This window comes from Ascaphus truei, chromosome 14 (assembly GCF_040206685.1).
Source record: "Ascaphus truei isolate aAscTru1 chromosome 14, aAscTru1.hap1, whole genome shotgun sequence".
Classification (NCBI taxonomy): domain Eukaryota; kingdom Metazoa; phylum Chordata; class Amphibia; order Anura; family Ascaphidae; genus Ascaphus; species Ascaphus truei.
The window spans coordinates 944,158-958,025 of record NC_134496.1 but is presented as its reverse complement, the minus strand read 5'-3'; the positions used below and the strand labels follow the sequence as shown (position 1 = coordinate 958,025).

The following is a 13,868-nucleotide window of genomic DNA, read 5'->3' as shown; positions in this document are numbered from 1 at the left end:
GCCCCTGTGTTGCCCATTGTCATCGTGCGTAATGGGCAAGCATCAGGAAAGTAGTACTGTGCTGTAGTATTGTAAGTACAGGATGATACAGGTAAGTATGGCACAGATTTTCTCTTTCCCAATAGTCAGAGTATACAGAAGTTACAGTTTTTTCTTTACAGAGAGAGCAGCACCAGCCATCAGGTTACAGTACATAGTATTTAACAGTAATCAGAGTATACAGTAGTTCCAGTATAGATTAGTTTGACAGTACTACAGTAACTGCCTACTAACTGCTCAATTTTTTTCTTTCCAGAGAAAGCAGCACCAGCCATCTACAGTAGTACTACACATCACACAATGCCATAATACAGTACGCACATAACTGCACAAATGTTTTGTTTTCATATCGTTTCAGGAAAAAAGTGTGGCATGGGGGGTGGTGGGGTTTTGTGTCCAGTCTAATCTGTTTTGTACAGTACAGTATATAAACAGCAGTATTGATGTACACAAAACCTCTCCTCTCTCAATGAACTACTGTACTGTACACGGAATGAGGAACAAGATAATGATGGAAAAAATAATATTACTATGTATTATACATTACAATATATATATAATTAAATAATATTCTTATAAATGTGCATAATTCATGTTTCTCCATGTTTTACAAATGTTTTGTAAATGTTTATCCAATTTCAATCTGCCACAAGAACTTAATAAAGACTGCATTATGTATTATTCATGATTATTTTTATATTTGTATTTTTTTGTTCCTGATGAAATAAAATACATATTTATTCACATTCCTGGTAATCATAATCATTGACAACAACCACACCCCCTCCACTCCACCCCTACAGTATAAGAATGAATGACAAAACAACATGAATCAGTTAATGGTTTTTTTTACTCTCAATTCTCACAATGCTGTGCACATCAGATTTATATTTAAAATTCGAGAAGGGATTTTCCAAAGCATTACCATAAACAAAGCCTCAAAGGGTTTGGGGGGTTGGGTGAGTCATGTGCAGTAATCAGCTAGCTCCCATCTCAAAGAGGCTTAGAGTACATGCAGGCGCAGTGAGGCGATTGACGCTCGGCTAGGGACAGATTAAAAACACAATGACTAACTTCAGAAAATGAATGACTTTGTGGAGGTGTCTGTCAAATGACTCTGTGGAGAGGGGGGGGGGTTGGGTGACTCATGCGCAGTAAGCAGCTAGCTCCCATCTCAAAGAGGCTTAGAGTACACGCAGGCGCAGTCAGGCGATTGATGCTCGGCTAGGGACGGATTAAAAACACAATGACTAACTTCAGAAAATGAATGACTGGGGAGGTGTCTGTCGAAAATAGTTTGTGTGTGCGTGGGGGAGGGATGAAGGATTAGTTGTGCTGCAGTTCAAAGAAATTATCTACTGTAGAGTAGAGTACAGTAGTTTCAAAAGGCAGTTCATCATAATAACTTGATCAATAAACCCCCAAATACAACCCCCAAATACAGTACATGAAAAGCAAGACACTTTATCTCCCCGTGCCTCAGGCACAAAAAACATACAGTAGATTGTGAGCTCCATGGGACAGGGAGGGACCTGTGCCTGCAAAATGTCTCTGCAAAGCGCTACGTATACTGTAACTAACAGTGCTATACAAAAACATGCTATTATTATTATTATAATATCAAGGGGATGCTCTGTACAAATCAAATTCGAGAAGGGATTTTCCAAAACGTTGCTGTAAACGAAGCCTCAAAGCTCCCGTCTCGAAGAGAATTACACGTAGGCGCAGTGAGGCTTTGTAGTGTAGCTTGGCTATGGACGGATTAAGAACACAATGGCAAGATTCAGAAAATTAACGACTCTGTGAAGAGGGGGGGGGTTGGGTGACTCATGTACAGTATAAACAGCTAAGCAGCTAAATAGCTCCCATCTGAAAAAGGATCACACGCAGGCGCAGTGAGGCTTTGAAGCTCGGCTATGGACGGATTAAGAACACACTGGCAAGATTCAGAAAATTAATGACTCTGTGGAGGGGGGGGGGTTGGGTGACTCATGTGCAGTAAGCAGCTAGCTCCCATCTCGAAGAGGCTTAGAGTACACGCAGGCGCAGTGAGGCGATTGACGCTCGGCTAGGGACGGATTAAAAACATAGTGACTAACTTCAGAAAATGAATGACTCTGTGCAGGTGTCTGTCGAATGACTCTGTGGGGAGGTGGGGTTGGGTGACTCATGCGCAGTAAGCAGCTAAGCTTCCATCTGAACAAGGATTACACGCAGGCGCAGTGAGGCTTTCAAGCTCGGCTATGGACGGATTCAAAACACAATGGCAAGATTCCAAAAATTAAAGACAGGAGCATGAAGTTCAAAGCTAAAGACATACTTTAATTTCAAAAGGCAGTTCATCATAATAATACACCCCCAAATACAGTACGTAAAAAGCACACAAATCAACCATGTGCAGTCAAATGCACAGGGTCTCAGACAAAAGCTACTGTACAGCACAGATTGAATATCGTAATACAGTAAAATGTCTTGTGGAGAAAATAAAAAAATTACAATAAACTTTTTTTTTTCCCCACACTCTAGCAAGCAGTGGTGGGCAAAGTTACAGGCGCAAGCGCAGTAAATTCCTGCTGTCAAGCAGGAATGTGATTGAAACCAGACACACATTCAAAGGAATGGTGTGGGAGAGATGTACTGCATTGCACAGAAGATAAGAAGTTGAAATACCCTGCAGTGCAGTTAATTATCCCGAGCGCGGGGAGAGCGCTGTATATGACGAAATGTGACACAGTTACAGTACAGTACACGCCTATGCATTTCAACAATTTCCAATGAGACATACTGTACTGTACTGCAGAAAAGCACTGCAAATGCATGTATACTTTAAATATGCAAATTTACAATTACTGTGCGCGCGCACACAGACTGTGTACTAACGTAGGTTGAACCGCGAAGGTATTAGACTTCCAAGACAACAGCTCGCAAACGCCCCCCCTGAGTTTTTACATGGCATTGCAGTATTGCAGACAGCGAGAATAAAATGCTAATATCATGAGCGCGAAAATAACGCAGTTCACTCCGGGCGAAAACGACACAAAACCGCACATAACCAGGATAATCTGAAAATCGTGGATCTGGCAGATTTAGACTAAAGGCGGATGCCACTGTACATATAGTCATAGGTGGAATGAAATTAAATCTATATGGTATATTTTAAGATCGGACACTTGACCTAGCCAAAGTTTTGAATGTGACACTGTCACGCTGTGCTCACCACAAACTAGGCGGGACCATGGTGCTGAGGTGGGAATGGATATTATACCACCCACAGTCATGGGGGCATGTCTTGAGTGTAGGTTGGTCTTGGATAGCCTGACAGGGGTAGGAGAGGTACGGATAGTTGAAGGTACTGTTAGCTGAGTCCGGGGCAAGAGAGGGGAACATAGTCGTATTACCGTAAGCCAAGATCGGGTGCGGAGAGAGCGGGATTGTCATTTGCCATAGCCAAGGTCAGGTGCGGAGAGAGCGGGGTGGTCATTTGCCGTAGCCAAGGTCGGGTGCCAGGAGTTCGGAGTAGACGATGAAGAAGCCGGGTCGATACACAGGAGAAGCATTACAAAACAAGACAGGAATAGGGAGGCAAAGAGTGTTGAGAACAGCAACTGGTTCTACAGTATGCTCAGCCGAAGAGCCAGTGGCACAGCTGAGCATATGTAGGTGAAAGAGTCCAATGGCAGAACAGCAGTGTTGAGGTGTGTATCTGAATGAGGCTGTGATAGGAGGCAGGTTCCAGGTGAGTTCCACAGGTTCAAGCTTGAGAGGGCAGTGTTAGCGTCCATGCGTGCCTGATTTGCATGTGCCTGCCGTCCGAGACATTGTGCCTTTAAGAGGCTGGAGCGGGTGTGTCAGAAGAGTGCCGAGTGCCAGGGGAGGCGGAGGCATGAGCAGGGATGGAGGCAGTGCTGGGAGCCGGGACAAGTGAGCGGGGAGTACGCAGAGGGCGGCGTGGCTCTCCGAGCCTTACAAACACCTAGCATGACGAGTAGATGAAAAAGAAATCTAAAGGTTGATCTTGTCCATAGTCATTATCAGAAAAGAACAGTCAAAACGTGGCTAACATCACCGTTGAAAGGTTCGTATCAATGTAAGAATTGTAAGGCCTGTCAGTATATACAAACTACGAAAACTTTTAACAATCATGATCATTCTAAAACGTATGACATTAGAGACTTTATAAACTGCAGAACATATAATGTAATCTATCTCATAGAATGCCAATGTGGACTCAGATATGTCGGTAAAACAATACGGGGACTAAGACGTAGAGTATTAGAACATATAAATTCTATTACCAACAAATTAGACGTACCAGTTGCACGACATGTGAACTTTGCGCATGATGGTGATGTCAAGTGTCTACGTCTTTGCGGCATAGATCATATGACAAATAATCTAAGGGGAGGTAACATTGAATTAAGACTACTCAAAAAAGACACAGAATGGATTAACATTTAAAAACAAGAAGTCCATCAGGACTCAACAAGGGTTTTACCTTTAAACCATTAATTTAATAAACTCGAATATATGTTTTGATCTTTCCATATTGGATGACACATTCATTGAAAGATAATTACAGAATATAGAGTTCTCATTAATGGGAAAAATTATATCAACTACTCAATATGTCTAATGGAATATTATCCTACATGTCATCAATAAGTACCACCTGCTAAGCCCACAATTTTGATCTAAAGTTGGACCATGAGATAAATATATGATCTTTATGAAGGTGTATATTCTGACTAATAGATATTAACACCTATGTCCATTGTCCACTCCTTAATGTTCAATCAAGAGATAACATTAGATATGCCTGACCTACAGTATGAAAGGACTCTCCCATTTTTTACTATCTTTACCTGATTCATTTCACTAATATAAAAGTGTAATTATGTGTTCAGAAGATTCTGAAAATATAACTAAACAAAACTAATATTGATCAATCAATATGCTTTTTAATATGATGTTATTGTATAGGAGCTCATTGCGCATGCACTATAACATAGACATATTTGCCGGGAGTGGCATTGTGTGCGCAGCAGTAGATCAGCTCCAAAGCGATTGTAAACAGTATTTATAGCCTGTAAATGGGCTCCGTTACATACCAGCCCCTGACGACGTTCCGTAGAGGGAATTGCATGCTGAGCAATTCAGATGATACATTCAAGCCAAGTACTTTCATTATATTGTTGGTGTAACAATAGTCTTATAACTATCTATTATAACAGTCTATTATAATAGTCTTATAACTAACTAGACCAGGGCTGCACAACATACGGCCCGCGGGCCGATGACTCCGGCCGGGCGCCACTTAATTAATTAAATAAATAAATCAAAATAAAAATAAAAAGTTTTAAAAAATGGCGGCGATTCACCCCCACCCTCCCCTCTCCCCCTCCTCTCTCCCCCTCCTCCCTCCCTCCCCGCCCCCGGGTTTTGCAGTGCACAGGGGCAGCAGCAGCATGAGGAGGATGCCGTGAGTATTTTTTTTTTGCGGGGCTTAGTACCGGGGAGAGGGGGGAGGATGTGCTGATGCTGATCTAAGAGGTGTGTGTGTGTGTGTGTGCGTGTGTGCGTGCGTGCGTGCGTGCGTGTGTGTGTGTGTGTGTGTGTGTGTGTGCGTGTGAAAACGGGCTGGTGGGGGGGTGAGTGGGTGTGAAAAATGGGCTGGTGGGGGGGTGAGTGGGTGTGAAAAACGGGCTGGTGGGGGGGGGGGTGAGTGGGTGTGAAAAACGGGCTGGTGGGGGGGGTGAGTGGGTGTGAAAAACGGGCTGGTGGGGGGTGAGTGGGTGTGAAAAACGGGCTAGTAGGGGTTGAGTGGGTGTGAAAAACGGGCTGGTGGGGGGGTGGGCTGCTGACATGTGAGGGGGGGTGGGCTGCTGACATGTGAGGGGGGGTGGGCTGCTTACATGTGAGGGGGGGTGGGCTGCTGACATGTGAGGGGGGGTGGGCTGCTGACATGTGAGGGGGGTGGGCTGCTGATATGTGAGGGGGGGTTGGCTGCTGACATGTGAGGTGGGGGTGGGCTGCTGACATGTGAGGTGCAGGGGGGGGAGTGATGTGAGGTGCAGGGGGACAGTGTGATGTGATTTGCAGGGGGGGGAGAGAGTGTCATATTGAGGGGAGGGGGAAAGAGTGTCATATTGAGAGGAGGGGGAGAGAGTGTCATATTGAGAGGAGGGGGAGAGAGTGTCATATTGAGAGGAGGGGGAGAGAGTCATATTGAGAGGATGGGGAGAGAGTGTCATATTGAGGGGAGGGAGAGAGAGAGTGCCATATTGAGGGGAGGGAGAGAGAGAGTGTCATATTGAGGGGAGGGAGAGAGTGTCATATTGAGGGGAGGGGGAGAGTGTGTCATATTGAGGGGAGGGAGAGAGTGTGTCATATTGAGGGGAGGGGGAGAGTGTCATATTGAGGGAATTGGGAGAGAGTGTCATATTGAGGGGAGGGGGAAAGCGTGTCATATTGAGAGGAGTAGGAAAGAGTGTCATATTGAGGGGAGGGGGAAAGAGTGTCATATTGAGAGGAGGGGGAGAGAGTGTCATATTAAGGGGAGGGGGAGAGTGTCATATTGAGGAGAGAGAGAGTGTCATATTTAGGGGAGGGGGAGAGAGTGTCATATTGCGGGGAGGGGGAGAGTGTGTCATATTGAGGGGGAGAGTGTCATATTGAGGGGAGGGGGAGAGAGTCATATTGAGAGGAGGGGGAGAGAGTGTCATTTAGGGGAGGGGGAGAGTGTCATATTGAGGGAAGAGAGACATGGGGGGATGCTGACTTGGGTGGGGGGGGCTGCCGACATGGAATTGGCTGGGGATGTGGAGGGGGTATTGTGTGTTTGATGTGGAGGGGGGTATTGTGCGGGTGAGGGGGAGAGATGGGGGTATGAGAGATAGATGGGGAGTATCGTAAAGGTTGATAGTGGGGGTTCTGGGGGAGATATGAGGATGATGATGATGATGAGAGGTGCTGGAGGAGAGATGATGATGATGATTTAACCCGTGCGGCCCAATTTTTTTTTCCTTGGAGCACTTAGGCCCTTCTCACTTTACGAGTTGGGCAGGCCTGAACTAGACTATTAAATAGTCTTATAACTATTAAGCATAGTCAGCATAGTCAAATTAGGCAGTGATGTTGGAGCTGCACTGTCTAGGTACAGCATTTATAAGGTAGGTTAGATATTATTAGGGCTGCAGTCATATGATTATTCCGCTTGCTGATTATTATAGGACAACACTGTTAACTTCTCATCAGTCTAAAGTAAAATTAGGCAGTGATGTTGGAGCTGCGCTGTCTAATAAACAGCATTTTTATGGCAGTTTAGAGAACTCAGTGTTGTCTGATCAATAATATACTAGTAACCTTTACGCCAGCATTATAATTGAAGGATATGTATATTAAATTGGTTCAGAGTACTAATATGCAATTTAATTGCTGTTGTTGACATCAAAGCAACCATTGTTCAATATGATGCATTTGAATATCATCTCATTATTCATCTGAATTGTAATCAAATCCTATGTAAGGTTTATTAGAATTTATTATTCCCTGTAAAGTAAACAGATTCATACCTCTCACAGCAAGTTCAAATAAGAGCCAATAGCACCACGTATTTGTATTTTTATTATTGATATTTTATTCACTTATCACTTTAGCACTTCATACTATCACGTAAGCATATACAATGTAAAAACTGGATTAGTTTGGTGTGCACCAAGGCAATGTACTTTCTGTAGGGGACTTGCTGACTCTGCATCAGTTAATCCTCTAATTTGTAAATATTCATTCAACAGTGCATAGGTTGTATCCATTGTCGTTTTGAGCTAAAATATATTGTAAAATTGAAATGATCTAAATCTTTTAGAGTGGTGTATAAACTGATTGTGTAGCATAGTATTTGTTATTATACTTTGCAACTCTTTTAGTGCCAGAGTGTCTGTGGTAAAAGAATTTCACAGACATTCTGGCTCCAGGGCATCGCTATTGTAACTGTCACATCTATGATCCCCTCCTCCCCTGACAGGAACAGAACAGGAAGTCGCAATTACGATTAATCCTAGATACAAGAAAACAGTTCAGGGGATTTTATAATGGCCATCAAAATTCTCAGTTACTCACCCATGAGAAGAAAACTCCTAAATGTGTTTCCTTATGCCTCCTGGAATCAAGAGACACAAATACAAAGCAAAAGTAAGTTGTGTCCTACAGTACATGGCACAATTATTTCATAATAAAATGTTATGTGAACAGTCAGACCACAATTACTTTTTTGAAAACATTTTATTATTGGACCATAAGCTCCTGGTGTGTGTGATATGTGCTTTCATCATGATTTACAAAAGTAGGACTCTTAAAAAATTTTTTTTTAATATAAGGCTCAAAATGTTTCCCAGACCACGTTGCTTTATGTCAATGGTTTCTATATTTTGATGTTTTAATATGAAATAATTTGTCTTATCTTAGTCTAACTCACTGAAGCGGTTTTGCCTACCAACATAATATTAAATAAAAACAAGATTGATTAAGAATAAGTTGCTTTGATAGATCTGTAGTAAAGTTTCCTACATATAAGGCTGAGGACCCGCTGTGGACAAGACCCTTACCTCCTGCCTGTCTGTCCCCGCTGCCTCCTTCTGGCAAGGCTCACTACGCGCTGTGACTTGTCAGCCGCCAGGGGATGCAAGAGGATTGCGATCCCGAGTGGTGACACGTCACGTGGTGCGCTGGTGAGCCTATCAGCGCGGGGGCCTGGAGTGTCAGAGCTTCCCCCACCTCCAAAAGGGGGACGGACCGGGACGACGGACGGACTGGGGGGGATGACGGACGGACCGGGGGACGGAAGGAACGGACCGGGGGGGAGGGGGAGCAGCACGGAGAGCGAGCAGCAGAGGGCATGTGTGGGGGCTCGCTGCACCCTCTTGCAGCCCGGGAGACCCCTGCTGCAGCCCTCTGCTCAAATCACGCCCCCCCCCGCTCCAGCTCCCACTCCCTACAGACCACAGGTAGCGGTCAATTGCCTCTCAATGCGCCGCCGGCATGCAGTGCGGGCGCGCTGACCAAGGCAGCAGGGACTCTGCCTAAGCCTGATTATGTTTGGGCCAATTGTGACATGGCTCTGTAAATAATGAGGCAGCATAATCCTGCTAGATAATTGTACTAAACATGTGTTTGGCTATCAGACTGCTGCGTTGTCTTAGCAACTGATCAAGTGAATGAAACAGTTCATCTATCTTTAGGAAGGGAGCATATTAAAAGATCATATTAAAAAGGAGGCATCATCTTTTAGATTGTAGCCTGCTTATTTATTGCACCAGTTTGCTGGCTTTTGTCAGCTGCTACTGGTGCGACTGAACAGGGCCTTGTGTCTTAAGGGACCACCAGCTGGACCAGTAGCACCCTGCCTGCCTCTCGTGCCCTCCCACCCTTCTCCCGCACTCAACGGCAGCTGGAACTGTCATGAGGCTTGATTGGCCAATGGTAGTGCCCGGTTAAGCCTTCGTGCGGAATCCTGCTGGCTGATTGTGATGTGTCTGCTACCTCTGTCCACTCCTCCTGTAACTCTCCTGTACCACCTGTGATTGCCTACTGTTATTCCCACTGTGCCTGTGATTCCCTCTATGCCCCAATGATTCCCAACTGTGGTGATATCCCCCCTGTATCACTCCATTGGGTGATTCCTGTAGTGCCCCACCCCCCACAATAATTCTCCCAGTGCACAAATATTTTATTTGATGTTCACTATTATCAGTCCTTGACAACGTTTAAGGGGCAGGACCAATAAAAGTGAGTCCCTGTCCATGGAACAGTGGGGCTCCAAATGGGATGTTGCACAGGGACTGCATTTTTAAAAGTAGGTCCTGTTTTTATTTTTATTCCCAAGCAATATACATTTTTTGTTTTCTTGTTATTGTCTTTCATATCCACTGTGATGCTGGATATGTCTGGGTTTTGTAAATAAATATGAATATTTTTTACCTTTTAACAGCAAAATAATGAAAGGTTTCTATTTATCACGTGATAGTGTTAGGATAGTCCCCCGAATGGTTGTCTTTGAACATTAATGTATCAAGCTTATTTTTGGAAATGTTCACTCTTTTTTAACATTATGCACTCAGTGAGTTATTTAGGGAGTATAAACAAAAGCTGTTAGAGAGCAGGTAAGCCATTCAAACATGATATTTACTCCCTCCTGCTGCTGGGGATCTCTCCTAAGCCTGAACCCATACATAAACACACCTGCTCTCACACACGCCTCCCTGCCATCTCTTCCCCTGCAAATGGTTTTAACTTTATTTAATACTGACTAACCTTAAAACTCGCGCCACAAATCAAGCATCCCAATAACCAGCACTCGTGGCTACTGTCCAACACCCACAGTCACTCCTACCACCCATTGTGGCTAAGCACTGCCATCTCCAGCACTTATTCTCTCACCTGCTGTCTCTGTAAGTCAAAAATTAACAACAGCTGAGGAGTGAAGGCATGTTTGTTGCCAACGCTTAACAACTAGAAGCTCATTTGGGAGTGCACTCCTTGGAAATTAAAACTTAACATTTAATTATTGGATACATTAAAATAGGTTCTTAACATATAGTGAATATAATGAACTACATATAATGTACTGAGGCGGGAGGGAGTGGAGAGATGGTAGATGGCCACGGTGTATAATAAAGTGTGCTATGCCTTAAATAAAACAGCAAAAGCAATTGACACCAATTGGCCTTGATTGAGGAGTACAGGCATACCCCGCTTTAACATACGCAATGGGACCGGAGCACGACCTTTTTTCCACTTTACAATTCATGTACTGTACTGCAAACATCATACACGTGCATAACTGATGTAAATAATGCATTTGTAACCAAAATAAATACAGTAGGCTTTATTCAAATAAAATGAATGGGAAGAAGCAAGGAGGTGAGAGGCGCGCACGCGGGTCAGTACTGTATAGCAGCTCTCTCCTTCTCGCAGTCTCTCTCTCTCACTCTGTCTCTCTCTCTCTCTCTCTCACTCAGTCTCTCTGTCTCTGTCTCTCTCTCTCTCACTCAGTCTCTCTGTCTCTCTCTCACTCACTCAGGTTCTGTCTCTCACTCAGTCAGTCTCTCTCTCAGTCAGTCACGCACTCAGTCTCACACACACGCACTCAGTCAGTCACACACACGCACTCAGTCAGTCACACACACGCACTCAGTCAGTCACACACACACGCACTCAGTCACACACACACATGCACTCAGTCACACACTCAGTCACACACAGTCACACGCTCAGTCACTCAGTCACACGCTCAGTCACTCAGTCACATGCTCAGTCACTCAGTCACACACTCAGTTACTCAGTCACTCAGTCACACACTCAGTCACACACTCAGTCACTCAGTCACACACACAGTCACTCAGTCACACACACAGTCACTCAGTCACACACTCAGTCACACACTGTCACTCAGTCACACACTGTCACTCAGTCACACACTGTCACTCAGTCACACACAGTCACTCAGTCACACACAGTCACTCAGTCACACACAGTCACTCAGTCACACACAGTCACACAGTCACTCAGTCACACTCACTCAGTCACACACACAGTCACTCAGTCACACTCAGTCACACACAGTCACACACACAGTCACACACACACACACACACACAAGCAAGCAAAGACTGCAGCAGAAGATCTTCTCCCCCTCACACTGCAGTCTGTAATTCACATCACATGCAAAGCTTCGCAGAGCTCTGAGGAGGGAGGAGGGAGGAGGGGGGAGAAGGGAGAAGGAGGAAGCAGAGTCACGGGCGGACTCACTGATTTAGCTGCTGCTTTAGGAAGCGTGATTGCAGGGGGAACGGACACAGATGGGAGGGGGAACGGACACAGATGGGAGGGGGAACGGACAAAGATGGGAGGGCAGAGGGAACAGGGAGATCAAGCGCTCCATAATGAAGACAAGCATGAAGGAGGTTGCAGGAGTGTTGAGTTGCGCACGCTGCCCCCTGGTGTCCGTACTCGCGAAGCACGTGTACGTACACAGGGGTAAGGTGCAACAAAAAAAAATGTACGTACTTGTGAGTGTACGTAAAGCGGGTGTATGTAAAACGGGGTATGCCTGTAAGTTACCCTGCTGTGAGAGCTCAAAGACGCTTTCCCTGTATAAGTGTATTGTGCGTCATGTGGCGTAGCATACCAATCAAACCAACCTGTATTGATATAAGTAGCCCAAAACAGTGTGCAACTAATAAATATAATATTTAAGCTAATAGATTGTTGTTATCACTGCATGTGCAAATCAATAACAGGTTGGTGGTACGTGGATTAATTCTGCGCCCAATGACATTTAACAAACACTAAACACAGATAGTAAATCAGGAAAGCTACTAGTTATAAAAACCAGGAATTAGCTGATACTAAACACTCTGCTTGATTGACTAAAGCAGTAAAATAATACTGTGGTCTATGGACATGCCGTCCAAATATAATCAGTACTGTGAGTACATGTCCCCTGCAAGATAACTGCACATAGAGCATATATATGCACATATATGCATATATCTGACAACCACAGAACACACTGACACAATGAGTCACAGTGCAGAGACAGGCTAGAGCTTAAACCACCGAGTGAATAGAGGCTGCTAAACCTAGATGCGATCGCGTTTAAAATTGAGCAGCAGCAGAGAACAAGGACACAATGTAACAATACTACCAGTCTCTCTCAGTTCCCTCACGCTGACGTCACCACGCCAAAATGCCCTACGCGTTTCCCTCCTTGACGGAGATTCTTCAAGGGCGAGTAATAACCAGCTGATGTCGGAAGCGTGTTATATAGCGTCACAGGTTGCCATAGCAACCAAAGCCAAGGTGTGCAGCGCACAGCAATAAGGAGGAGCAGGTCTTGCAGAAAAAATAGTCCTTTATTTAATTCATGTGATATCAGACACCATATTAGCTGCAAAACCATCAATGTAATATATTTGATCAGTTGTGATTGTGGCCTCAGATATGTTGGCAAAACTATCAGGGAATTAAAAAAACGAGTACTTGAACATATAAACTCTGTCCATAATAAATTAGACACTCCAGTGGCTCGCCATGTAAACAATATTCATCAGGGAGACATTAAATGCCTATCCTTTACAGGCATTGACCAGATTAAAAACAACATACGTGGTGGTGATATAAATAACAGACTATTAAAACGCGAGGCAGAATGGATATACAAATTAAGAACATTAAATCCTCATGGGTTAAATGAGGGCTTTACATATACTCCATTTATTTGATCATCAGTGGTGTTGACAATATGTCCACTTATCCATAGCAAGTCTCATATAACAAACTATATATCTGTTATACACTATATGAACCCTTTTATTTACTGGCAAGTAAGCAACCACAGCCTCTCACTATGGAACAATTATAGTTTTATATGCATATCATCTAGTACCTGTTAAAATGTTTTAAACCTGTTATGATTGCATTTTGCCACATATCACAGAGCAGCTACTCAGCATCTGCTAGTCTGGCATAACTTTGTCAGCTTTTTATAAGCCTACATCCACGAGCTTTATTCCCATATGCTGGTGACCTTGTAACCTTCATTATACTTTATTTTACTGTTCAAATTCAGTGTGTACTTCTTTATTAACCGCTGTTCTTACATGCAGTACCCTTCTGATCGGTATAAGCGTTGCGCGAGCATTCTATTGGCCCGATGGTTGCTATGGCAACCTGTGACGCTATATAACACGCTTCCGACATCAGCTGGTTATCACTCGCCCCTGAAAAATCTCCGTCAAGGAGGGAAACGCGTAGGGCGTTTTGGCGTGGTG

At 44.2% G+C, this 13,868-nt stretch overlaps 1 protein-coding gene across 4 annotated transcripts in view; it reads right to left on the bottom strand.

Moving 5' to 3' along the window:
• The window catches only part of AMER3 (APC membrane recruitment protein 3), a 116,295-nt gene that overhangs the window by 30,051 nt on the left and 72,376 nt on the right, over positions 1 to 13,868 (bottom strand). For all 4 annotated transcript variants that reach the window (XR_012787913.1, XM_075569478.1, XM_075569477.1 and 1 more), the window contains one exon: positions 8,158 to 8,197. Coding sequence is in view for 3 of the 4 variants with exons in the window: in XM_075569478.1 (XP_075425593.1) it covers positions 8,189 to 8,197 (9 nt within the window). In the remaining variant the exon portion in view is untranslated. The remainder of the gene's footprint in view (positions 1 to 8,157; positions 8,198 to 13,868) is intronic.